The following is a 27,968-nucleotide window of genomic DNA, read 5'->3' as shown; positions in this document are numbered from 1 at the left end:
GCTGCATGAACCAAGATACCAGCCTCACCATTCAACCAATTGCTCAAATGTATTGCAGTGCTTCTTGCTAATGCCAACATGCCAGCTTGAGAAAGAAAGTTAGGATATCGAGAATATAGAATAAAACTGCACTTCCCTTTAGATATTATATTATTATATTATATTTAGTCCTTATATAGCGCAAACTGACACCCTACGGGTATCCTGGCGCTTAGACTTAGATATGACCAACATATGAGCAGGCCAGAGTAACAATAGGGAAACTAGGATCAGTCCTTAGGAAACAGCCAGGTTTTCAGACTGTTTTTGAACTCAATCAGAGAATTGGCTTGTCTGATGCTCTGGGGCAACTCGTTCCATAAATGTGCAGCATCCACATTAAAGGCTCTTCCCCCCATCCTAGAGCGCTTGAAGCTGGTAGTTGTCATCAGATTTGCGCTGGAGGAGCGAAGCTGCCTCTTGGGATTGTACCAGGTAAACTTCTCCTGCAGTGGGACTGGGCCCAGATCGTGTGCTACTCTGAATACAATACAGAGCGATTTGAAGCAAATCCTTTCCTTAATAGGCAACCAGTGGAGATCTCTCAAGGCCAGAGTAGTAGAAGACCTACGTTGCCCATTTAGCACCAGCTTTGCTGCCATGGACTGGACTCTCTGCAATCCCTGAAGAATGTATTGTGGAGCTCCCAAATACAAGGAATTGCAGTAGTCCAGCCTACTCAGCACTGTGTTCCTGACAACAAGGGAGCGCGAATCCTTTGGGAGTAGCGGGAGAATCTGCCGCAGCATGTGCATCAAAGCGAAGCACACGCCAGTGGTTTTGTTGACCTGTGACTCCATCTGGAGATTGTTATCTATCAAGACCCCCAAATTGCATACCGAGTTGACTGGAGCCAGGGTTTCCTCCTCGGGAGTTAGTTTAAATTCCAGTGGTAGGTGCTGGGGCATTCTAGCAGCAGAGCAGTATAGCACCTCTGTTTTCCCCCCATTAAATTGTAATTAATTTTTCTTGAGCCATCCAGCAGTCTGACGCATGCACTCTTGGAATGTATCCATGGATACCGCTTGTTTTCCTTCCAAGGAAAACACCAATTGAGTGTCGTCAGCGTAGTTGACCAAGTCAATACCAAAAGATTTAATAATGGGGAACAGAGGCAGTAAATAGATATTAAAAAGAATAGGGCTGATCGTAGACCACTGCGGTACGCTGTGGTGTACTGGAGACTTGCTGGAGGTGAACGGTATCATGGTCACCACCTGTTGTCTTCCTGATAGATAGGACTGTAACCATTGTAAAGCCCGTCCCTTCAACCCTATCTTCTCCAGTCTTCCCACCAGTACTGTATGGCTCACCGTATCGAATGCGGCCGACATATCTAATAGCACTAGAACGGTAGCATTCCCGGTGCCGGCTCGCATTCGTAAGTTGCCATTACGGTTGCCAGAGCAGTCTCGGTGCCATGACCTGGGCAAAACCCAAATGGATGGTGTGACGTCATGAGCAAGGGGAGTAGTCAAACTACGTGGACAAGCCAGAGGACTAGATCCAATACATTTGAAAACAAGCTATACTTCCAAATTTGGAAATGCTCAAAAACACATTACGCAACACTCTTTTTTCAGAAAACAAGAAGACCAAATGACTTGCAGTATCAGCATCATAGAGCAGGCTTCAGAATGCACAGGATTATTGTTTAAATTATACGCGAATGCACACTTTTTGTATAGCGCATAACATAGCTGTCTACACTATTAATTTTTAGCAGAAATAGATATTATAGAACAGAGAGCAGAACACGCATGAATTGCTTATTCCCCATGATCTGTACAGGGTTAACTGGCATCAGAAAGGGTAGCCTGGAATTTGACCTCAGGATCGAAAACCTAGCCCTTTGATCAGGCTACCTCCATTCAAATGAGCTGCAAAGAAGGTATTGTAGTTGTCAACATTAACAAATATATTCTACTATAAAGTGGCACTGTGCAGGCTCAGACAAGGTGATGGAAGAAAATTAAGTACAGTTTTTGGAAGAGGATCCTAATGAGCGATTTGATAAATTGCGATTTTAGACATTCTGCATAGTTACCAGAAATGCTGGAAGGCCTCATTTGGATTGGTTATCCGGCTGCATGTGCTTGACACAAAATTCTCTAATACTGTCATATGGCAGGCCTATTTTGACCACAGCCCAAATTCCCTTTATAAGCATAGCATAGTAGACTGTTAAAGCTAGGGAAGAGTATGAAACTGGCATACCTGTAACTGCAGTTCTCCAGTATCTTTCATAGATTCACATGCTTGAATCACTCCCTGGTGTCGCAGTGGGAGTCCCACGGTACCATAGTAAAGCTGTATGTATGAGTATAATAGGTTACACTGGCTATGAAAAGTCTTTCTATGTCATTTAAAAAAAAAGACCAAACTTGATGTATAACCGATCAGTCGACAGCACTCTCTAGAATACTCCCAGCAGAGGCTGAGTACCTCAGATTTCCCCACAAAGTGGTGATAAATAATCCCGATCTGTAAGGGGACCCTCTGAGAAGAGGAGAGTGGGTTGCATGTGAGTCTATGAAATAAACCAATACTGGAGAACTGCAGTTACAGGTAATTAATTAATTTTCTTCTCTAGTATTGGATCTTTCATAGATTCACAGGCGTGAATCAGAATAGGAAGCAATTTTGTAGGTAAACATAGCAGCAATAGAAGTACCCTTGAGGATGGTGGGTAACAGTCTAAAACATATTTGTATATATTCATCTATGCATTACTCTGCATAAATTATACATATATGAGAGTAGAATCATATAGTATATAACTGTATCAATACTTCAGCGGAGACATATCAATAATCATTTTAAGTTACAGAGGCTCTCCTTACTGAAATAAATGATATCAAACCACCTGTCCTACAGCTGAATCACTTTTCTGCACCGATTCCATGCAATAGGGCTATGTGAAAGTGTGGGCACTCTTCCACGTCGCAGCATGACATATCTTCTGCAAACAGAGCAGCCGAAGTGGACATTGCCCTCATTGAGTGCGCTTTCGTCTTTGCTGAGAGTAGTTTGCCAGTTTTGTTATTTCAAAGGTGAATGGTAGCCAAAATCCATCTTGTGACTGTTGCTTTCATGACAGCAGTATTTTGGCGAGACTGTGCATAAGAGACAAGCAGTTGATCTGTTTTCCAGACATCTTTAGTGTGATGAAGATATAATTTAAGACATCACTTTATATCCAAGGTATGGAGAGAGACCTTTCTGCTGGAGATGCTGGATTAGGGGAAAAAGTACAAAGTAGGAGAGATGAAATTGCGATGGGAACTCGGGGATACATTTTGGATTTGCCTTTAGAAGCACATATGCAGGAACGCAGGAAAGGTTCCTGCGTCGTGAAAGAGAGAATCTCACTTACTCTTCTGGTGGAAGTGAGAGCCAAGAGTAAAGCACACTTCCACGTGAGATACTTCAGGTCTGCTTTGTGAATGGGTTCGAATGGAGACTCCATAAGTTGAGTGAGAACCACATTGAGAAGGCATTCTGGGGGAGGAGCTCGTACTGTGGGAAAAGCTCGGAACAGCCCCTTCATAAACTGTTTGACTATTCCTGAGGAGTAGAGAGAAAGAGAATGTGCAGATCGTCTGTAACTAGAAATTGGGGCAAGCTGAACTTTAACAGAGGCATGCACCAAACCTAATCTGGCTATCAACAGGAGGTAAGGTAGAAACTGTTCAGGTGACACTTTCAAGGGACACACGTTAGATTTCAGATACCATGAGCAGAATCTTTTACACTTTAACCTGTACATCTTGTTTGTAGATTCAGCTTTTGCTTAAGCCAAAATTACTCTACAGTCTTGAGAGATATCTACATCTCGAAACTCGTTGAATTCAGGAGCCATGCATTTAATTGGAGAGAGGCTGGCTCCGGATGCAGGAATTGGTTGCTGTCCCTCATTAAGAGCGTTTGAATTGTCAGAAAGCTAATTGGATTGGTCTCCGACATCAGTAGAATCTCCGGAAACCAATGCTGCCTGGGCCATTTGGGAGCTATTACAATAAGGCTGCAGTGCTCCATCTTTATTTTGTTGAAAATCCTGGGTAAGACATGAAAGGAGGGAAAAGCGTATACATAAATCCCGTGCCATCTAATTGAAAGGGCATTTCACCACGACCCTGGTAGCGGGTAGAGACTGGCGTAGAACTGGCATTTGGTGTTCCTGTCTGTCGCAAATAGAATCAATGCTGGCTTGCCTCACTGGAAGAAAATGTTGTCCAGTTCTGCTTCATCCAGTTACCACTCGTGGCAACTGTCTCTGGTTCTGCTGAGCATATCTACTAAGGTATTGTTTACGCCCGATACATGCTCGGCTTTCAGCGATATCTTGTGGGTTGTAAGCCATTTTCAAAGTTCTTGGGCTTCCTAAGATAGCATTATTGACCTTGTACCTCCTTGCTTGGGAATGTAGTACATGCTAGTCGTATCGTCCGTACAAACCAGCATGGAGATTCCTGCTTTTCGTGGAAGAAAAGCTTGGAGTGTCAGAGATGTCACCTTTAGTACCAACCGATTGACATGGATTGTCTTTTGAAATATTGACCATTTTTCTACCTGTAGATCCTGTAAGTGACCGCCCCAGGATGCATCAGTGGGGATGATGAAGTCAGGTAGTGAAGTCAAGAAAATGAGGCCTTGAGATATATGAGATATCTGAGACCACCACACTAACATCTCTACCATCCTTGGGGTGATGCTTATCTAGTTGTCAAACGATCCCTCCAACTGTATCCATTGCGCTTGTAGCTCCTCCTGCAATGGCCTCATCTTGAGCCATGCCACCGGAACCGGATTGATTGCGGAAGAGATCATGCCCAGTAATGACTTGTACAGCCATACTGAAACAGACTTTCTTTTGGGGATCTTTAGTGCTACGTTTGTTAGTCTTAGCTGTCTGTCTTGGGAGAGAAAAACTTTGTTTTGCTTTGTATCCAGATTGGCTCCCAGAAACATTATAGTTTGACTTGGAATAGTTGAGGATTTTGGGTAGTTCACAGAAAAACAGTCTGTGAAACAGAGAGAGGCAAACGTTGGTAGCTGTGGAAACTTGCTGAGGGGTTGAAGCTTTTAGCAGCCAGTCGTCTAGGTAGGAGAATACCTGATGACCTTGTTTTCTGAGTGTGGCTACTACCGGGGTGAGACATTTGGTGAAAATGCATGGAGCTGACTTGAGGCTGAAGGGAAGAATTTAGAACTGGTAATGTGTACTGGATACGGTGAAGCGGAGATATTTGCAGTGCTTGGGATTATATGGATGTGAAAATATGCTTCTTGTAGGTACAAAGAGGTCATGTAGTCTCCGTTATTTAGCAGGTGTGGGATATAGGAGAGAGTAATCATACATAAGGATTGTTTGCGCAAGTATTTGTTCAGCTTTCTGAGATCATGGATGGTCTCCAACCCCTGTTTTCTTTCGTATAAGGAAAAAACAGGAGTAGAATCCCATGCCTCTCTGGGAGTAGGGGACCAATTCTATCACGCCCTTGGCCAACATTATAAGTGATTCGTTTTTCAATAATTGAAACAGGTGGGTGCGCTCCCTTTGGAGTGTTGTTTGGTGGCCTATGTACAAACTCCAGTGTATGTCCATAACTTACTAGGTCAAAAAACTAATTTGTACAATATTACCTCTCTACATTGAAGGAGGTAGTTGGAAATATTCGCACCCACAGGATGGGAAGGAGTGAATGTAGCCAGTACCTGATTTAGGTCACTGCTTGCGACCTGCATCCCAATCCTGGGGGTCCCGGGCTGGCCTTGTTTGTTATAGGCTGCTGAGGGTGGTTGACAGTAAGCCTGAGGTTGGTAGGAGGATCTATATTGAGATGCTGATATTGATGGGAGCACTAATAACCTCCTCTGCAATTATAGAAACCTCATCCTCGAGCCCCCCGAAAGGGCAACTTCTTAAATTGAAGGGTACCTAGAAACCTAGCTGTATCTGTGTCCAATTTTATTGCAAGAAGTGCCACATCTATATGCTTCCAAATAGCTTTTCTCCGCCATCAGTAATGTCCAATATTTTCGATTGTACCTCTGGTCTGAACAACGTGGTTTTACTCCATCCTAGGGGTTTCAAGACCGCTGCTTCGGCTAATTGGCGAAAGCCTGTGGAGGCAATGTCCATTGCGCAGTCGATAATCTCCAAGTAAGTGTGCTCCCCTTCCTGGAGAATCTATCTTGCTGCTGCCTTTCTGTCCTCAGGTACTAAATCAATGAGGTTGCTGACATCAGACCACATCTGCCGATCATAGTGTCCTAGGATAGCCTGCGAGTTGGCTGCTCGAATGGTGATGGTAGACATTAGGGAGCACCTCTTCCTTATGTTGTCTAAGTGCCTGCCTTCCTTGACTGGTGGCGCAAAGATGGGGGTGGAAGGGTTTTTGGCTACTCTGTGACCAGCTTGTGAGATTACAGTATCAAGTTTGGGATGACCTGTGAGGCAAACAGGGGAATCCTAAGTAGCTTTATACTTTTTGTCAATGTGGGGTGGTACTACTATAGCAGGGTTTTTCATTATTTTAATCCCCACCTCCTAGTTAGAGTCAATGATGGGGATGGCTCTTATTGACTACCTGCTTGTTCTTTGAAGTCATAAAGAAAACAGTCTGAGTGTTGAATAGAGGTTAGGAGATGAAAACATATTAGAGCCCGATCCATTAGGTTATGGAAATCCTGTATGTCCTCTGAGGGACAATCTGAAAGATGAGGTGGTGGAGACGATGGAGAATGGACAAGGAAGTTGTCCCACTCATCCTATGAGGGTTGCAGTTCAGGGAGCTCGCCTTCCTCCCTTTCATCATCAGAAGATATTGGATCATCTCTAGGTGGCACCGCTATATTTGACGCAGGTTTTATCCTAGGCGTCATAGGTGGTGGAGTGCTTATTGGCGTAGCAGGAGAGGTAGGTTGAGGTGGTACTATTGGCTGGTCCTGTGGAGGGTCAGGAAACCTCCTCCTGTAATCCTGCAGCATGGACTACAGATCTTGAATCAGGGACATAGGCATCTGCACTTCATCATACCTGGGCTGTGGGTGAGGATTGTGTTGATAATACTGATAATGCCTCTTGGAAGGAGCATTATACTGATGGTAATAATGTTTGTCCTGTTAATTGTCATTATCCTCCTGGTATTTGACCTGGAGTCCTGATGGGCTGTGCACAGCCCCAAAAGGCCTGTCTTCATCTGATTCCTCTATATGTAAGAGGTGACTTGGTAGCAGAAGTGAGACCTTAGTAGGGCATGTCAACTCAGGTCTTAGTGCAGTTTTTGTAAATTTTGTAATATTTATCATCATCGAGGCTGCAGTCGATGATGTTGTCGTCAGGATACATTTCTGTGTCGACTGTAGGAATTTTGATGCCACCGTCGTTGGTGTTGTCGTCGACGACAGTGTCTCCGCCGACAGTGTTGTCATTGATGGTGTCTTTGTCGACAGTGTCTTTGTCGACTGTGTCTTTATCGATGGTATCTCCGATGATGATATTACTCTTGTCAACGAAATGGGCACTTCAATAGCAGTCGTCATCGTTTTCATCGACAATGATCTGGTGGAAGAGACTGTGGTGACCGTCGTTGTGGATACTGTCATTGATGGCGAAGTTGTCATCGACAGGGTTCTGAGAGGATTTTTAGTCTTTGACATTGACAGTTCTGGGGAGGAAGAGGGAGGCCATTCCCCAGTATTTAAAGATGGAGTATCGGGCTATGAGGAGGCCTCCTATGTGGAAATTAGTTTTGTTTTTTCCTTTTTCAGAGGGTCTTTATGGCAAATGTTTTAGGACTTCCTGCTCTCCTCAGATGTCCCTAGGTCAGAAAATCTTGACCTTTTGTGGGCTCTCAGAGACGAATCACTGTCTTCCTGAGAAGTGGTGGATTTTTAAGCTTTGGACTTCTGCAGCCAATTGAATTAGCCTTCCCTCTCTGTCCATTAAAGTCTAGAGAAAAATGTGCAACATATTTTGCACTCCTTTACTTGATGTTGAGGGTAGAGACAATAAAGACAGTCCTTTTGTGGATCATCCACATGTAGCCTTTTCATTCCACAGGGTTTGCAGTATCTGAAGAGGTCTTTCTTAGAAATATCCAACATAGTAGCTGTAGATAAATCTGCTACTCTAAAGAAGAAAAAACTGAGCAGAGCTCAGGGAGACTTCCTTCACTCAACGTGCGTTAGAAAATCTGAGGGACTCAGCCTCTGTTGGGAGTATTCTAGAGGGTGATCTAGCTTGATTGGTTATAGTTCAAGTTTGGTCCATATTTAAAAAGGACATAGCTAGACTATTAAACTGACTTTTCATTGCTATTATAGCCTATTATACTGATCCATACTGCTTTACTATGGTACCGTGGGACTCCCACTTCCATGACGTGGAATGATTCAAGCATGCGAATCAATGAAAGATCCAATACTGGAGAAAGTAAATCTACCTGTTGTTTTGTCACATCAGTCCTTCATCTAGGTATCTCCTACTTACAAAACCTTTTGCCCCACAGTGTTTTCTATAATACACTAACTATTCTACTGTAGCTTTAAGCATCTGGAATAAAATAACTTTAAAATGCAGCTTCCTTGCACCAAGTCCCCCTGTCTTGCTCCCTTTTTCTGGTCTGCAAGATGCCACTTTTCTCTTCTCCTTCTCTTGTCTCCTGTTTATGATTCTAACCTTTTCTTATGCTCTCTTTTATTTTGCTTTTAAATAATAATCATATTTACTGTAAAACGAAATATGCTGAAGAGCAAAGTGGAAAGGCTTTAAAGCAGTGGTCCCCGTTGAACAATAGGTGTGTTTGGCAAATATGGGGTCTGTGTGTTGATTTATGTTGTATCATCTTCCAGCATCTAATGGCTAATTTGTTTTTATGGTGCTTGGTAAAGCTGTAAGAATTGTAATAGAATTAAAAAAAAGGTCTATCACTAGCATCTGGCAGCAAAGTCTGCTTCATCAATAACGTTTAAAGTTGTGAGAAAAACATAACACAAGGCAGAGTAAAAGATACGGAAGAGAACATGAACAGAAGTAGTATGAAAGATGACGTAGAGAATGAGATGTAAGTATACTGACCTCAGATGCTGCCGGTTTACCAATGACCACTGATGCTGGGCAAAGATGGTAGCCTGGGTGAGAGACGGACACATTGGAAGCCCACTGGTCCATGTAGCCTTGAGGTGTGTAAACGCCACAATCTTTGATGCTTGTCATTCTCTCAAACTCCTCACAAACACCGTCTCCATCATGAAAGTAGCATCGGCTGGGCTCGTCTGCAAAGACACAACGTTCCACATCAACTGCTGTTACCGTCATTCTAAAAGCATAACTTTTGTGGATGTAGCAATGCTCAAGTGTCCATTGTGAAAAAGTGTACAATAAATCACATCCTACAACAATGCACAGAAAGTCATACCTGGACTTCAGCACACCCAGTTGCAAGCACAAATCACAAACATCTTTTACAATGTACTTGTAAGGGCTCCTACATACACCTCAAGAAAACTATAAATGTATGAACCACTAAAAATAAAGCAGCGAGAAAATCCACAAAACCCCTGGCTTTCTGGAAATTTTTTGTGGGTAGAAAACGTGAAAACAATACAATAGCTACAAGTAGAGTGAAAAAGTGTTGTCGAACACTGACCCAGGAGTCCAGATTTATGAAAGCTTTTCGAGATAGTCATTGACTTTGGGGCTGATTACGATGAGTTAGGAAACGGCTCCGACTGTCAGTCAGAGCTGTTCCTAACGTATTGTTATCAGACGGTTGGATTCCTTTCCGACCATCCCATTATGATGGTGTCGGTCGGATAGGAATCCGACCGGTCATTCCGACTGGCTTCGGCCAGCAGTAATGATTTCAGTAATAAAAAGGGCGGCTCTTTCCGCCCGAGAGATTACAATGTCAGATTCCGAAAGCCTTTCTGTGCCGGCCTTTACTACACAGAAAGGCTGTCGGAAGTCGACTTTGGAGGCCCCCAGCAGGGTCCCCATGTGTGCACAGCCTCCAGTTGGAGGCCGAGGGGGCACCTTGTGGTGCCTGCCAAGGAGTGCAGGGATGAACAGCACCTCTTTGTTTTATAATGAGAGAATGTACTCCGGTCGGAATGCATGCTCCCATTGTAAAGAATAGGAGGGTGACCGAACAGTGTTCGGTCGCATCCTAATTGGTTGATCAGGACCGCCGACAGGATGTCGGTCGGCCCCAGTACTGAAACGATGTTGGGACATCGTAATTAGGCCCTTTGTAAATACATTTTTTATTAAGAGTCGTTTTAAGTTGATGTAGAATATTTGGAAATCTTGAAAATGTGGCATGGACCTAGCCTTTGTAGATGTAAGATGGATATTCCTGATGTATTTTTATTTCATTTAGGTAATTGTTTGAAATTGTACCTCATGTAAATGTTTGAAAATATTGCATGTTCTAGCCATCATGATACACATTTGGACATAAGTGTACTAAATCTTACTTGTGCTCTGAGCAAAAGATGTTGTCAGAGTGTCAAGCACTTGCACATTATCTGCGCATCCATGACTAAAATGGTAGGAAATATTTATGTAGCCATATATCTTTTGTTACCTTCTACATAAACACAAACAATTCACTGAGCTTTTATCAAGGAGTAAGTCACACCTGCTTGCAGAAAACATATTTGTACCTAAGCCCATGGAACCCATGCATACAGAACATACAGTCCGTGGTACTAAAACCTAAAACGTAAGGTAACAAAAAAGAAACAGGTAGTACTTTATAAAACATAAAAACAAATAAATAATATGCACACCTCTCTAAGCTCATGCATATTGGAATGTGGAGCACACACACATATGTCAATGTTTGCAGTTATTTCTAATTAGTTGTAATGCATATGTACAAAAGAGGACAAAAGAAAAACAGAAACATGTGAAACCCAGTGATTGCAGAAGAGTAAATTAAAAGGTTTGACAGAAATGGTCCTTATGTTTACTGTTGCTTTACTTAACTAGCACTTCAGCATACGGGTGCTTAACACTAAATGAATTATAGGTAGCAGTTCCTTTCCAGTAGATGTTCGCCCCAGCAAATGCCCATATTATTCATTTTGCTAAAATGGAAAACATTCCTGATGCATTATATATATATATGGCAAAAGACATTGTCCCTTTCATCTCGGCGTTGATGGCACTGTGCTAATCCTATGCTTAAAGACTTTGAGAGAATAGCAGACATTTGAGGTGAGCAAAGTTAGAGTGTCGCTGGTGTTGAGAGTGCTCTATACTGGAGCTGCTTTCCACCTAAACTTGAGAACTACCCAGAGTTCTCTGCTTCTTTTTTTTGCATAATTTACGCATCACTGTATGCTGAAAGGGTGTTTTTTTAACTTATACTTGGTGCTCCCTTGTATCTGGACCAAGCTATACCTCTCTGAAGAGCTCTAATGAGAGTAAAACAGGGGTCAGGGGTTGCTTTCATTCATTTCATGTTGGTTTGGGTGGTATTTAACCAATCCAAAGCTGTAATACTGTGCCTGGAGTGGTAAAATACTTTGGTCATTTTACAGCTCAGCATGGATAGCACTGTGCTAATCTTAAACTTAAGGACTTTGCTTAAGACTTTGCTGTGGAAATGGCAGAAGACTTTGTCCCTTTCTATCTCGGCGTGGATGGCACTGTGCTAATCCTATGCTTAAAGGCTTTGATAGAAAAGCAGACATTTGAGGTGAGCAAATTTAGAGTGTCTCTGGTGTTGAGAGTGCTCTATATTGGAGCTACTTTCCACCTAAACTTGAGAACTACCCAGAGTTCTCTGCTTCCTTTTTTGCATAATTTATGTGTCACTCTATGCGTGAAAAGGTATTGTTTTAATATATATAAATATATACACCCAGGTAGTGATTTCTCTCTCACTGCCTTTTTCTGCTCCTCTCTCTCCTCGGCTTTCTCTTAATTTCAACATATACACACACATTACCTCAATCTTTCTGCAAGGACAAGTATACACACATTCTCTCTCTCTTCTTTCTGCTAGAATATATACACCTTTTCTGCACCTCTCACCTTCCAGCCCTCTCTCTCCTTATCTCTCACTCTCTCTTTCACCTCTCCCCCACAATAAGTACCCTCTTTGCTCTATTTTTCTGCTTGGACAAGTGCCCATTCACTGTTTTTCTTTGTCTCTTGTTTTTTGTTAAGATAAAGGCTCATGTACTTGACTCCTTCTCTACATATAAGTAGGCTGATATGCTCATTCGCCTCCCTCCCTCTCTCTCTCTCTCTCTAAATATATATATATTCACTTAAAAAACCATAGGTTTCACACGTTATAGTTAGCTGGACATTTCACTCGTAAAAAAACATTGAAATTCCCCCGTTATAGTTAGTTCAGATAACTATAACTCGCGCGCCCGTAATCCACTGCTCATGACGTCACATATTACATCACTCATGACATGGTCAGTGGCATCACTCATGACATCACTGATGACATCATCCTTGTGATAGAGTGGCGGTCGTGCAAGTTATAGTTATTTGAACTAACTATAACGGGGGAATTTCAATGGTTTTTTTACGAGTGAAATGTCCAGCTAACTATAACATGTGTGAAACCTATGGTTTTTTAAGTGAATTTGCAAAGTTTTTTAAATGCTAATTCCTAACTATAACGTGTGTGAACCCTATGGGTTTTTAAGTGATTTTGTACGGTTTTTTAAATGCTAAGTTATGTATGTTTTATTATATTTTTTATATATTTATTTTACAATAAGCTACCTATGTATATAGTTATAGATTGAATGTATCCTGTAATATGGAATGGCTCGTTTAAAATATTATTTTTTTTTAAGGTTTTTCACGGTGCGCGCACCCCGCGATTTTTTGAAAAAAAAATAAAACGTTTTTTTCACCCTTCGGGGTCCTTCAGGGACCCCCTGACAAAGGCTAGGGGGTCAGGAACTCTCTACCCTGCCCCCTTTTTACGTTCTCCACCTTTCTTTTTCACCTTCACACACACAACACACAAAATGGCGGCCGACACTTCCTGATTTCGACCGATTCGAATGTTGACTGACATGTAACCACCAATCAGAATTACGCTCGCGCACGTTATGGTGCGCGCAAGGTGCGCGCCTATAGATATTTATGTACTTTTAACTGCAATTTTCTCAGGAACTACTGAACAGATTGACACCATATATGCAAAAGGCACATGCCTGACCTGAGGACTACCTCTTTGCCAAATTTCAAGTAATTCTGTTGAGCCGTTCGGGCTGTACCTTCGACTAAAGGTCCTATGGAAAATGCATGGGGAAAATGCGTTTTGGGACCCCCCTTTTTTCTCGGCCCCCGCTTGACGAATCACCCCAAGACTTTCAGGGTAGGAGCTGAGCGGAGCGCCCCATTAGTTTTGAAAATTTCGCGAGGATTCGTCAAACGGCGCCAAAGTTATTCAAAATAGAATTTTCAGATTTCCTATGGAAACTCGGTCCTAACTATAACTATCTACTGGCGACCGCCAGTAGATAATATATATACATATATATGTGTGTATATATATATATATTACCTACTGGCGGTCGCCAGTAGGTAGTTATAGTTAGGACCACGTTTCCATAGGAAATCCGCAACATTCTATTTTGAATAACTTTGGCGCCGGTCGACGAATCCTCGCAAATTTTTCTAAATAGGTGGGGCGCTACGCTCCGCTCCTACCCTGAAAGTCTCGGGGGGATTCGTCAAGCGGGGGCTTAGATAAAAGGGGGGTCCCAAAACACGTTTTTCCCATGCATTTTTCCATAGGACCTTTAGACAGGGCTACAGCCCGAACGGCTGAACAGAATTACTAGAAATTTGGCAGAGAGGTAGTCCTCAGGTCAAGGAAGTGCCTTTTGTAGGTTTGGTGTAAATCTGTTCAGTAGATTCTGAGAAAATAGCCTTTAAATCAATATATATATCTGAGCCAGCTTACGGTGTGCTTACGGTACGCTTACCGTGCGCGTACGGTGGCGTGCGCAAGCGCGATTCTGATTGGCTCTTAGATCTAAGTAAACATTCGAATCGGCCGAAACCAGGAAGCGGCGGCCGCCATTTTCTCTCTCGCACTGAGAGTGATTTTTAAAATATAAAGCCCAAAAACATGTAAAGGGGCTGTTTAGACAGCTCCCACACACATAGCCATGTTGAGGGAGTCCCCAAAGATCCCCCAAGGCCAAAAACGGAATTTTTTTTTTTTCGGTAATTTCGCCGATTACGCTTACGGTAAAAAAAATAAAAAATAAAAAATTATCCACACTCTCTCCACCCCGTGTGCAATTGGTGCCCGAAGGGCACCGATTGTGCATGGCTTATTACACATGAGATAAACTAAAATATTTAAAAAAAAATAATAAAAAAAAAAATTATCCACACTCTCTCCACCCCGTGTGCAAATGGTGCCCAAAGGGCACCATTTGTGCATGGCTTATAAAATATACGAAAAATTACAATATTACCTTTCAAAACTAAGTGCATCATATGTCCTCCATGTGCGCACGGTGCGCGAAGCGCATCGTGCGTACATGGCCCATCTAGCGTAACGTGGGCACGCGGTGCGCGTAGCGCACCGCGTGCCCACCGTGCGTGCACGGCACTAACTGCGTAAAGTGGGCGCGCGGTGCGCGAAGCGCACCGTGCGCGCACGGAACGAACTGCGTTAAGTGGGCGCGCACGCCACGAATGGCGTAAAGTAACTTAGCATTTAAAAAACCGTACAAATTCACTGAAAAAAACGTAGGTTTCACACACGTTATAGTTAGGAATTAGCATTTAAAAAACCTTGCAAATTCACTGAAAAAACCATAGGTTTCACACATGTTATAGTTAGCGGAAATTTTACTGATAAAAAACCAATGAAATTCCCCCGTTATAGTTAGTGCAGGCAACTATAACTCACGCGACCGCAATCTTCTGCTGATGACATATATGTCTTTATGAAAAAAAAATATTTGTAATATATGTATAGCTAAAAATGTATGGAAGAAGACATGGGCAAATAAGTGTCTAAATACAGTATTAGCATCAGCAGAGGATTGCGGTCGCGTGAGTTATAGTTGCCTGCACTAACTATAACGGGGGAATTTCATTGGTTTTTTATCAGTAAAATTTCCGCTAACTATAACATGTGTGAAACCTATGGTTTTTTCAGTGAATATATATATATATACACACACACATATATGAATGTGTGTGGGTGTGTGTATAACTGCAGTTTCCACTTTGCTTTGACCAAATTCATCTCAGATTAATCTGTCTCTGATGACAATCTCACTTTCTTTACATTTACAGGTTTCAGGAAACTCTTTCAGGTAGAGCTTGATACAGGTCAACCTACCCAGTGGTAATTTCGTACCAACTCTTTTTTTCTGTCCATGGACCTCTTGGGCCATAAGTGCAGAAACATGTAGACGACTTTAATCACTACGGTGATGGGGTACTAATTCGCCTAATCACCATTTGTTCCATTTTTAATATCATTTTTTTTGGCAATTATATTGGTTTTTAACATGGGAAATCAATATTTTGGGACCCCAGATTTTTCTTGCCTCCTGCTTGACAGATTAGTACAAAACAAAATTTTCCATGAAGAAGCCAAGGTGGATGAGAGGTTTTTCTGGAAAGTTTCACGCAACTTCATCAAACAGCGTTAAAGTTATTAGCAAAACAAAAAACACTCCTCCTATGAAAACTTTGACCTAACTATAACTGCAGAGTAGCAACTTCCAGTGTATAGTAAAAAAAAATCTATACACACACACATATATACATATATATATATGTATATGTAGAGAGGTGGATACATAACTGGCGGCTGCATTTTATGGCTGTATATTGCTAAGGAGTTCTGGAGCCATCTAAACAACAAGTCCAAAGGGCAATTGGTTTGTAAATGTCGCCTGAATCCTGAGATGGCAATACATGTTACACATTACCAATTATGCATTTTTATACTATGTTTATTTGGTCGTTTGATTGAAAACGGTGTTTTTCCAAACATGAAAATATTTATTCAAAATAGTAAGCGAAACGCTGGACTACACCGTTTACCTGTCTACAGTAAAAAGAAGAGAAAGATACTTAATTATGTTGTAGATGTTTAGGAAAAATACGTCCTTCGCGTTGTTGCAAAACACAGTTTGACTCTCAGAGGGAGGGATTGTTCAAGATTTTGCCTGCAGGGTGCAGCTGAGAGTGAGCAGTGATTGGAATGAGAACGTTCAGGTTTTGTGCGCATTTCATGAACAGACTGTGGACTAGGCCGTTGCGTTGAACACAAATGTTCACAAGTTCTCTGTCTGGCAGTATGCAAAGAAAAAAACCCACTGATCCTTTAAACAGAGGTAAAATCAACAAGACATCAAATTTGCCAAGCAAAGTCTTCAGAAGACAGCTGACCTCGTTGTTGAGAGTGCCACGGTGTAAAGATCAAGTGCGGGACCTTACAAGGAGCGGGGTGGCTCCGCCCCGGCTCCACCTATTTACTGCCCTGTCTCGTAATTCTTTCTAAAGTTTTATCACAGGCAGTGACACGTCATTACTCTGAAACGAGGGTCAGGCAGTTTCATGCCACTTTTCATAGGACCGTGTGTATGTATGTGTCCCTGTCGCTGGTTTTGCCAGGCTTAGGGGTCGCCAATGGTCATAGCTGAGACCCCCAGCTTTCCCCGTGCAACCCCTGGCACTCCCTTTGCGACCCCTGACCTAAGAGGGGGCAATATCAGTGCCAGGAGCACAGGGGCAGTTCATCATTATGAACATCGGTTGGGCCTCTCCTTGCTTTGTTTTCTCTCAACTTTTTATTACACCAATAGTGAAAAATGTTACATTATTCAGTATTTGTGTAATAAAAAATGGAGTACAATTAACTGGAGTATGCTATTCCCTGGCATTTAAGTAAGTATAAACAAGCATTGGCATAGCCAATAGGTCTCGCCTTTGGGACCTTATAAGTGTTTAGCCATGCAACAGTTGCATTACTAAACACTTATAAGGTCCCAAAAGCGAGACCTATTGGCTATGCCAAGCGGCCACAAAAGTGAAAGTGAACGCGATAGCGATCAAACATCAAAGCGGCCGCTAAAGTGAAAGTAATCGCGGTAAAAGTGGCGCGCGCGCCCGCGCACATGCACTGTAGCTCTAGGCTGGCCTGGTAGCACTTTTTGGAGCCCTCTCAATAAGTCTCGCCAGACCAGCGCATGAGCTGGGTGAGGCGAGACCTGAAAATGCTTTTAAATGTATGCTGAGTGCGAGCCTGCGGGTGAGTGTGAGTTTATGTAAGAGAGTGGATGTAATTGTGTATGTAAGCACGTGTGTGTGTGCAGGTGCGCAACGCCCATTTCGCTCAAAGTGCTTCAGCCTTCCTCCGCCCCTCACCCCCCCCCGTTGTGTGTGTCAGCCCGGGCGGAGACAGCTTCCCGGGAACACACACTGCCGCACCGAGTACTTCAAAGGTCTTTAAAAGACCATTTACTTGTTAATGAGGCTTTGTTGTTCTTTCACCCCTTCTTAGAGTCCCTGCATCTCCACTCTGCCGATTGCTGGAAGAATTACCCCCCCCCCCGCCGACATTTTCACTCTAGTTGCACCTCTGTGTTTTTGTGTGTGACTGATATTGAAGGTCAAAGGGCATGTGATGTCACTTCCGCAACCCCAGGCATTTTGGTGAATTGACATTCATGTCTGGCCCCATGCAGCTTGCGACGCTGTAGGACCACATCCACTTGTGGCTCACAGCCCCCTCGCTGATTGAACACAGCCAGGGCGCTTTAGGCGTCAGTTGTGTGTTTTCCAAGACCGTGTGTTTATCAGCGAGGGTACACCTTTCCCTTCTTGGCAATCTTCACTGACCACACTACACCCCTTAATAAGCTAGGAAAGAGGTAGGCTCACACAGCCCCTGGGGCAGCCTCTTACTGGACTCCCAGGTTGAAGATGCTTCTCGTCAGGTTAAGGGGGAAGGATCAAGACTAGCCTGCACACTCTGCACTTTCGCTGACTGGCACAGTACTTCCCAGGAGCTGCTAGAGGTGCACAGACAGCAGTAGCGGCATGCACAGGTAAGAGCGGTAGGGCAGGATGGGAGGCGGTGGAAGTCGACAGACAACGGGATAAGCAATATTAAACAAATAAATTAATAAAACCACTTACTTTGCGCTTGCCCCATTGCTGTGTTGGCGATGCAGTGAGTGCAAAGTAAGTGGTTTTATTAATTAAATATTACTTATCCCGTCGTCTGGCGACTTCCAGAACCCCCCACCCCATCGCTCTTACCTGTGCGAGCTGCTACTGATAGACAGGTAAATTAAAGTGGGAGGGTGTCACTGTGCAATATTTTGATTTTACTGCGAGCTAGTAAGAAGCATGCTAGTGCAGGCGATCGAGCACCTGCCGTAATAATCTCATGCTATAACTAGGGTGACCAACTGTCCGTAAATTTCACGGGCTGCCCGTTATTTGGGCCTCTTGTCCGTTGTCCGTCAGGAAATCTTTCACGGACGCCTTTTGTCCGTAATTCTGGGCGTTGGTGCAAGCTGTCCGCGGTTAGCGCTGCTTTTATTGTCTCTAACAGGGTTAGCGACATTCTTGATAATAGGAGAAATGTCGCTTAGCGACATTTCTCCTATTATTTTACTCTGGAACGCCCCCTTTGCATCTCATTAGAGATGCAAGGGGAAGCGTAGAGTAAAAGGGTGCTAACATGCACATTTGCATGTTAGCACCCTGTTGTTGATAGGGCGCTAGTTTTATCTCTCCTTTTTTGGCTTTTAAAGCCAAAAAAGCAGAGATAAAGCCCTTGTTGATATGCCCCTTAGAATCTGGGGTCAGTTTTTCATTATTCGCCATAGTCCTTTCCCGATGCTGCAAAAGTGCTCCATTTTCCAAAGTCTTTTGCCTTCATTTTATTAGGGACTTTTGCCGAAGTGTACACCACACCCAAAGCGGGGAAGGTGTCTTATTTTTTTTTTTAGACTAGGTGGGATGCCTGCTCTTCTGCAAATGCTGACTCAGCAAATATAGGAGTCAATAACAAAGGTTTTCCAAACATTTCCCATTTTCACATGTTTTAAGCATATATGATTTTAATTTATGGTTTGCGACAGTGAGAGGTATGCATGTTTGTGTTATTTTAGCAACTTGTGATGTCATTGGATTTATGTGAGTTCCTACTCTGTGCATATGATGTGGCATGTGTGCGTGATGGTCTGTGTGTGTATGTGAGGGTGCATCTTTATGTGATTATGTATGATGTAGGGTGACTAACCATCCATAAATTTCACGGTCCGCCCGTAATTTGGACCTCACGGCCGTTGTCCGTGAGGATCCCTTTTACGGACGCCTTTTGTCCGTAATTTTGGGCATTGCATGGAACAGCTCTGTTCCCTGCATGAAGCCTCAACTCCCTGTTGGGGCCGCCTTGCACTCCTCCTCGGAGCACAAGAGCAGCCCCACCTGCCCATTGTCATTCTGTATGCTGGCTGATTGCCACATACAGAATGACAATGGTCCAGTCTAGGCTGGTAAAGCATGTGGTGGGCCTCCCACAGGCTCTGTCTAGGGCAGGGCATTCTGTCAGACAGAAGAAATGTGCAAAAACCCCAATGTTGCTACATGAGAATCCAGCTCAACAAAAGGAGCTGGTGAAAGAAGTTAAAAAGAAGGGGCTAGAGTTCCTTCACTGTCTCGTCATTTTAGAACTAATGCATTTTCAATATTATATTCAAGGAAGCCATGATTGCTACTTTTTTATTTTATGCAACAAGCAACCATTGACAAAGCCAATAGTTCTGGCTTGTTACAGGTGTAACATTACTTGTTGTTATATATCTGGATACAATGACAGAAGGGGCAAAATACCAGTCAGGCAGCACACTATACTAAGCACAGATTTTTAGATTACGTGTTTTAAGCCACGCCCTTAATTACATCGAACACTCCCTCTGGCGAGACCCCCCGGTATTTTCATCCCACTTAAAGCCCTATGTAAAAGTCACCTCAGGGCCTGGCACTGTGCATCATGCATGACCCATGAATTTCATGTTTTCAGATTCCCTATGTGCCGGGGCATAGGGAACCCTACCCCCACCCATTGCCTTAGGAACTACAGCAAGGGTGAAATTCTTGATGGGTCTCTTCTGTCTGCAATTCTGCAGACAAAGGCTCAGCTCATAATTAATATGAAAAGGTGGGCGAGTGAGTAAATGAAGGGATGGGTGGATGGCTGGATAGATTAGTGAAAGGGTGAATGGATGAATGAAAGGGTGAATGGATGGATAATGAGAGAAAGGATGTATGGATGAGTGAGTGGAAGGATGGATGAGAAAAACTGTAAAAAGATGTATGTATGGGTGGAAGGGTAGATCGATGGGTAAAAGGGTGGATGGAAGAGTGAAAGGATGGATGGACGAGTGAATGGGTGGGTGATGGGTGGGTTAATGTGTGGATGGATGAGTGAAATGATGGATGGATGGATAAATTGATAAGTAAAAGGGTGAATGGCTGGGCAGATGAGTGGGCGGGTAGATTTAAGGATGGATGAGGGAGTGAAAGGGAGGGTAGATGGACAAATGGATGGCTAGATGATGGAAGGAGTGAAAGAGTGGATGGATGACTGATAGGGTCAATGGATGGATTAATGAGTGGATGAGTAGATGGATGGGTGGAAGGAAGGAAGGATGGCTAAGTGAAAGGGTCGATGGAGACAGAAAGGGAGGATGGATTGATGACTGAAAGGGTGAATGGGTGGAAGGATGAGTGACTGGGTGGATGGATGAGTGAGTGAAATGATGGCTGGATGGGTGAAAGGATAAAAGGCTGGATGGATGAGTGAATGGATGGGTGGAAGAGTGGATGGATGAGTGTACTGATGGATAGTGTGAAAGGATGAATGGATGCATAATGGATGGATGAGTGAAAGGGTGGGTGTAGGGATGGATGAGTGAAATGATGGATAAAAGGATACATGATGGATAGGTTTGCAAATGATGAAATATGTTTTGATATGGATGGGCTTAATTATATTCTATTGCGCGACCTCCTTTGATGTGTCTGTAAAACGTACCTTTTGTCCCGAAGTTTTGTCCTGAATTTTTGTCCGGAATTTTGACCCTTTGTCCTGAATTTTTACACTCACCGTCCTGAATTTGCACCCATGTCAGTTAGTCACCCTAGCTATAACCTGCTCCAAGACATCGGTTAGAATCATCCTGTGAAAACTAGTGTGTTTTTTTTAACTAGGGCTTATTGTTGCTGCACATTGAAGAGTTTCCCTTTCTGTTCATCTGAGGCCCAACACTGGCCCCAAGTGACGGGTTAAGTTTTTGTCTTTGGCTTTAAAATCAATTTCCGTGCTTTCGTTTCTGTTTCCCTGCTAGACATCAGGTGGAAAACTTTGTCATGGCCTGCGGTACTCATAGACCCTGTGGTGACGATTATGTGTCAAGAAAAGGAAAATCGTTAGGCGCAACAGGGCACATTTTGTGATAGTATTAATGACTTTATTATTTCGCCATTTTAAAACTTGTGAGCACTGTTTAAGCATTGGTTTCACCCCTTTAGTACTAGTATAACCCCTAAATATGCCAACAAGCATCAGAAAGGTGGACAGTTAACCTTTGCAAATTCGTTTTTGTTGAAATCTACAGATTTTGCCACAGGTGATGAATTACATGGCTTTATCAGGCCGATCCATAATTATGTGAGAAACACAGCTGCTTTAAAGTTGCATAATTCCAGTGCCTCTGACCTATGCAGAGGAAATGCATTTCTCCTAGTTTTACGGTTTAAACTACATGCCATCGGATAAAACATCCAAGGGCAGTGCAGCTCAAACAGAAACAGGGAAGTGAACGCTCATTGGTCGATGCCAGATGACGTTCAACTTCACGAACCAGTGGCTTTGCGCCTAGATGCAAACTGCAGGTGATTGATTTTTTTTAAAAACCTGTCCTTAGACATCTATCCCCTACTACGCCTTGCTACTTTCAAAGTTTACCAGCCGTCACTTTCACAGTTTACCAGCCGCCACTGGAAGATAGACCAGGGACAGTGGGCGAAGACAGCGAGATTCCATGACCCACAGCCAGGTTCCCGGCTCACTTTCCAAAACATGCTTTTTTTAAGTGCGGATTAACGTCCTAGGGCCCTGCTGATAGCATCAGTTACAGAAGGTTCACAAAAACCTCGGAGCGTCTCCAAGACAATGGCTTCATTCCTCTGTCACAAGCAAAGAGAGCAGCCTCTAAGGCGCTGCGATCCGGGAAAGTGCGTGATCCTCGCAGGGGCTAATCTCGTCCTAATTGTGCAAGAGACCCCAATAAATGTGCGCGCCAGAGCCCACGAGACCCGGGGGAGGATCATGGTGGAGAGGCACGCGGCGCTTGGGAACACGCTGAGGCCGCCTGGCCGGTGGCCAGGGTGCTGGTACACAGTGCTGCCGCGTCCGGCTCCCAACAAGAACCCCTGTGGGTCTGTTGTTCTTGACATCCTCTGCGGTACAGTCCGCTCAAGAACATCTCATGCTATGTCAAAAGAAGATGAGGACGCTGATGAACTTTTCGTAGTCTTTAAAAAAAACGAGGCTGAAAAGCCTAATTTGGTGGGGAAAACTATTACTGAAGGGGGCCTGAGAAAGGGGGGGGGGAGGTGTTTTGTGTGTGAGTAGGATAGAGGGCAAACTGCAGCAGGCCCTCCAACTGATAGGATACGGCTCTTCTTCCAATTCAGAGCCAATGGTGGGTGTTGCAGTTAGCGCTCTAGCGTCGGACGCTAGAGCGCTGCGCCAGCCCCCCCAGAGGCCCCGAAGTCCTCCACGTAGCCCTCGTCTGCCCTTCGCCACGCTGGTCCTCTAGCAGCTGCCCTGCTTCCCAGCGCCACGCCTTCCCTGCCGCACCATGGGAGATGACGGAGCCCAGGCGCCTGCCCACCCGTTTCACCCTCCGACCGGTGTCCTGCCACCCTTCAGCGAGACGGCTGACCCCGCCACGGCCCTCCCACGCTGGCAGACGTGGATCGGCAGGCTTAACAACTACTTCAGCGGTTCTCGGGAGACGGACGTGGCGGTGAAGCGCTCGCTCCTTCTTCACTACGCGGGGGAGGAAGTCTACCTGTTGTTTAAGCACCTTCCCAACACCGGTAATGCGGACAACTACGACGCGGCCGTGACGGCCCTCAATACTCACTTTGACCCCCAGATGAACCCGGATTTCGAGAACTTCAAGATGCGTCAGGCGAAGCAGAAAGAGGGGGAGTCAGTGGATGCTTTTCATGCACGGCTGAGGGTGCTCGCAGACACTCACCTGGTTGGTGACCGAGCTAAAGAAGAGATCAGGGCGCAGATCATCTATGGCATCCGAAGCAAGAAACTGCGGAGCCTCATCCTCCGCCAACCAAACATCCCGATGGCTGACATTCTGGTGCTGGCACGGTCCCACGACCTGTCCGACGCACGTGCGGAGGAGATGGAACAAGCACTCACACGAGGCACGGGGCCAGGAGTGACCGTCAAGACAGAGCGCGCAGACGCAGTGAGGACGCGCGAACAGACGCGCCGACCAACACCCAGGAGGTCGCCCCCAGCGCAGTGTGACTACTGCGGGTATGAAGAACACCAAGGCAAGACGTGCCCTGCGAAAGGTAAAACGTGCACCAGCTGTGGCACCCTGAACCACTTTGCCTCCGTCTGCCGGAAGCGCGCCCCGCGGAAGGATCACAGGGGCAAGAGGCCTGCGAAAGGCATGGTGAGACAGCTATCCCAACTGTCCCTCTCCTCACGTACTGACGCTGAACCCAGACACACGCGAGCCCTGCAGGAGGACGACTCGGAGTCTGATGATGGAGAGGAGACATACGTGATCTCGTTCACCAGAGCCCTAAAAAGCACAAGACGGCCACAACCCCGGTGCGACGTCAGAGTCACAGGGTCAAAGGTGAACGCAGTGATCGACACGGGAGCATCAGTCACCGTCATGGGGGTGCAGCAGTACAACCGACTCCGACCGAAGCCAGAACTAAAGGCATCGAAGGCCCGCATATATGCATATGGCAGCGACGTCCCACTACCCCTTCTGGGAAAAATGACAGTACCAGTGGGAACAGAGGACGCCGAGATCACCATTGATGTACACATCATCAACCAAGAGGTAGATACGCTCCTAAGTGGACACGCCGCCGAGGACCTAGGACTCCTAGTGTTCATCCGGAAGGTTCAAGATAATCAAACGGCCAACCTGCTGGACCAGTTCCCTGAACTGTTCACGGGCCTGGGGAAAATCAAGCGCCCGCCGGTCAGACTCCACATCGACCGCTCTATCACACCCACGGCACTGAAGCACAGACGGATCCCCTTTCAGCTACGCCCTCTGGTGGAAGAAGAACTCAAGAAGCTGGAAGAACAAGGGGTCATAGAGACAGTCACTGGCCCCACCCCATGGGTGTCCCCAATGGTAATCGCGGAGAAGCCTCGCCAACCAGGCAAGATCCGGGTGTGCATTGATATGCGGTTCTCTAACAAAGCCATCAAGAGGGAGAGACACATCACACCCACCATGGACGACATCATTGTGGACCTCAACGGGGCACGGTGGTTTTCCAAGTTGGACTTAAACGCCGGCTACCACCAGCTAACACTAACCAAAGAGAGTAGGTACATCACCACTTTCAGTACACACCTTGGGCTGAGAAGATACAGGCGGCTCAATTTCGGGATATCGTCTGCGGCAGAGATCTTCCAGAACACGATCAGGGACATACTACAAGGCCTGCCAGGAGTTATGAATGTGAGTGATGACATACTGATCCACTCCACCACCATAGATGAGCACTATCGGAGAGTCAGAGCCACACTGACACGCCTCAGGGACTACGGAGTCACACTCCACAAGGACAAGTGCCAGCTTTTCCAGCAGCAGATAGAATTCTTCGGGTACAAGTTCACCAACAACGGCATTCAGGTGGACCCCCGGAAGTCCCAAGCCATCAAGGATGCCCCAGCACCCACATCTGCCTCAGAGGTACGCAGCTTTCTGGTAATGGCCACGTACTGCGGCCGATTCATTCCGAACCTAGCGACGCTTGCCGAGCCCCTCAGACAACTGACGAAGAAGGACGCACCGTGGCAGTGGGGGCCCCAGGAAGACACCGCGTTCCAAGCCATCAAGACAGCGCTCCTCGACCACGCTACTCTGGTTTACTTCGACCCCACACGAAGAACGGAGCTACTAGTCGATGCCAGCCCGGTGGGACTCGGGGCAGTCCTCACGCAGGAACAAGAGCCAGGGCGGTGGGCCACATTGGCTTATGCGAGCAAAGCACTCACAGCAACTGAACAAAGGTATTCCCAGATCGAGCGGGAGGCGTTGGCCATAAGGTGGGGCTGTCGACACTTCCACCTATACGTCTGTGGGAATCCGTTCACGGTCGTGACGGACCACCAGCCCCTGGTACCCCTTTTTAAAGGGACAGCACCACACCCCCCGCCACGAATTGAACGATGGGCCATTGGACTCCAACAATACCACATGGACATAACCTACCGGCCAGGCGCCAAGAACCCGGCCGACTTCCTGTCCAGACACCCGGACACAAGAGAACCCCCACAAGCCGGGAAGGACGAGGAAGACGCAGCTGAAGCGCATCTAGACTTTGTCGCGGCCTTAACCTGCCCGCAGGTACTGACACTCCAAGAGATCTTGCAAGCTGCGGAGCGCGACACCGTAATGACCAGAACTCGGGAAGCCCTCCAACAGGGGTCGTGGACCAACTTCCTACAGTCTGCCAACACGTGGACAGAGGACGAGAGGGCTGACCTGCAGCAGATCTGGCGCGTACGGAATGAGCTCAGTGCCACCAGAGATGGAATAGTCCTGAGAGGAGCGAGGATCGTCATGCCAGCAGCGCTTCGCCACCAAGCCACCCTCCTGGCCCACAGAGGTCATCAAGGAACGGAGAGGATGAAGGCCAGAATGAGAGAAAAGGTGTGGTTTCCGGGAATGGACGCATTGGTGGAAAACATCGTAAGGAACTGCCCGGCATGTCAGATGACTAGCAGACCTGAACCTCCAGCCCCCATCATGACTGAAGAGCCCGGGAGACACCCCTGGGACAAAGTCAGCGTGGACTTTGGGACCCTCCCAGACGGGAGAGTAACGCTGGTAGTCGTGGACAACTTCTCCAAATACCCCCTAGTGGAGGCGCTGCCATCCACCGCCTTCACGTTTGTAGGGCCAGCACTAGAGAAGATATTCCACATGTTCGGGCGCCCCTCAGAACTGAAGAGCGATAACGGGCCACCGTTCCAGGGCCATGAATTCCGCGAATTCCTCGCACATCACGGCGTACGCCACAGGCGGATCACCCCACAGTGGCCCCAAGCCAACGGCGAGGTTGAACGCTTCATGCGGACACTAAACAAAGGTCTGTGAATAGCCAGCGCCGAACATCTGGACCCGGAACGAGAAATCCAACGGTTCCTTGGGGAGTATCGCAGCACACCCCACTGCTCCACCAGACAAGCCCCCTGGGCCCTCATGCTAAAAGGGACACGCCGCGATGGCCTACCCACAGTCCCCGGGTGGGCCCCCCCGCCGTTTGCAGCGGAGCAGGCTCTGCAACGACGAGAGCGGCGGAACCAGCAAGCAAGCCGGGCCAGGGGAAGCCGGGAGCGCGCCCTAGGGCCGGGAGACAATGTCCTCATAAAGACCCGGAGACCCGGGGGGAAATTCAAGCCACCGTACGAGCCCAGGAGCTGGACAGTGGAACGCCGCCACGGGACAATGATCACGGCCCGAAGAGGGCTGAGTCAGCCACACGTAACATTTCGTGGTTCAAGCGCATACCCTCGGCCACAGAACACCGGCCAGAGGCTGCGGAGGAAGAGGAGGAGGACACCAGGATTCCCGAAAGAGAACTTTCATCACCTCTGACCCAACCCGAGTCGACAACAGACCCGGGAGCGGGCCCAGCTCTGCAGCCGACCGGGCGGAACGCGACTGCCCGCCAGATGCCAACACCCGAGCGACGACCAGGTATGGGCTGAGAGGGAACCCTCCACCAAGTAGCCGCCTCAGAGACTTTGCCTGCCAAGTAAGTGACTGAGTGGGGAGTTCGAGTCGGAGTTTCGTCATCCAAGTTGGAGAGGGATGTTGCAGTTAGCGCTCTAGCGTCGGACGCTAGAGCGCACATGTAAGCTACGTGATGCGTACGCCACGACGGTGGCATACGCGTCGAGTTAAATAAAGAGGGGCGTGCCCCGAGTTCGGCAGTTCGCGCCGAGAGACCCAACTGTGTGTGGTCTATTTTATTGCGCGGCGCAGCGGCTGGTACTTACTAGTGACCGATACGCAACAGTGGGGTCGAGAGTGCACGGATGTCATTGTGAAGGGATGGAGTAAATCGTCACAAGTCTGGAAACGTCACAACGCCAGGCTTGCTGGTAACCAATGGGAGTTTGTAGTATAGTTAGATTCTTAGACTACTTCGCTATTTATAGCAGAAATACTGACATGCAGAACTGACTGATGTGTGCACAATCGAGTTGTGTCACATGGCTTGAAAACCACAGGGCAAATGTATCAACAGTTTGTGCTGTTGCAAAGTCATAAATAGTAACGCAAACAGGGGCAGTGTTGAGAAACTATTTTCCAACACAAAACTTTATTTGTGCTGGAAAGTAGCCTGTAATGTAAAGAAAAAAGCTATTTGTGTTACTTTGTGTCAAGGGGCATTCCATGGGTAGAATATGGGTGTTCCCTTGCCACCCCCAATGGTTTTAAATGCAAAGCACTGATAGACAGGGCTCTAGAGGCAGGCGTTAAGTTGGAAACATCTTTTAATTCTCCTAATTTTTCAAATATTGCACGTATACACAACACCTCCTGCCTTGTAAAACACCCTTTAGTATAGCACACAT

General features: G+C 46.0%; 1 protein-coding gene across 1 annotated transcript in view; it reads right to left on the bottom strand.

Moving 5' to 3' along the window:
- PAPPA (pappalysin 1) overlaps positions 1 to 27,968 on the bottom strand; it is a 709,179-nt gene that overhangs the window by 201,861 nt on the left and 479,350 nt on the right. Inside the window, exon 10 of the mRNA XM_085612107.1 lies at positions 9,125 to 9,321. Coding sequence (XP_085468233.1) covers positions 9,125 to 9,321 — 197 coding nt within the window. The remainder of the gene's footprint in view (positions 1 to 9,124; positions 9,322 to 27,968) is intronic.

Source organism: Triturus cristatus, chromosome 1_2 (assembly GCF_964204655.1).
Source record: "Triturus cristatus chromosome 1_2, aTriCri1.1, whole genome shotgun sequence".
In the NCBI taxonomy this organism is placed as follows: domain Eukaryota; kingdom Metazoa; phylum Chordata; class Amphibia; order Caudata; family Salamandridae; genus Triturus; species Triturus cristatus.
The sequence above is the reverse complement of the archived record's forward strand: the minus strand, read 5'-3'. Positions and strand labels throughout refer to the sequence as shown.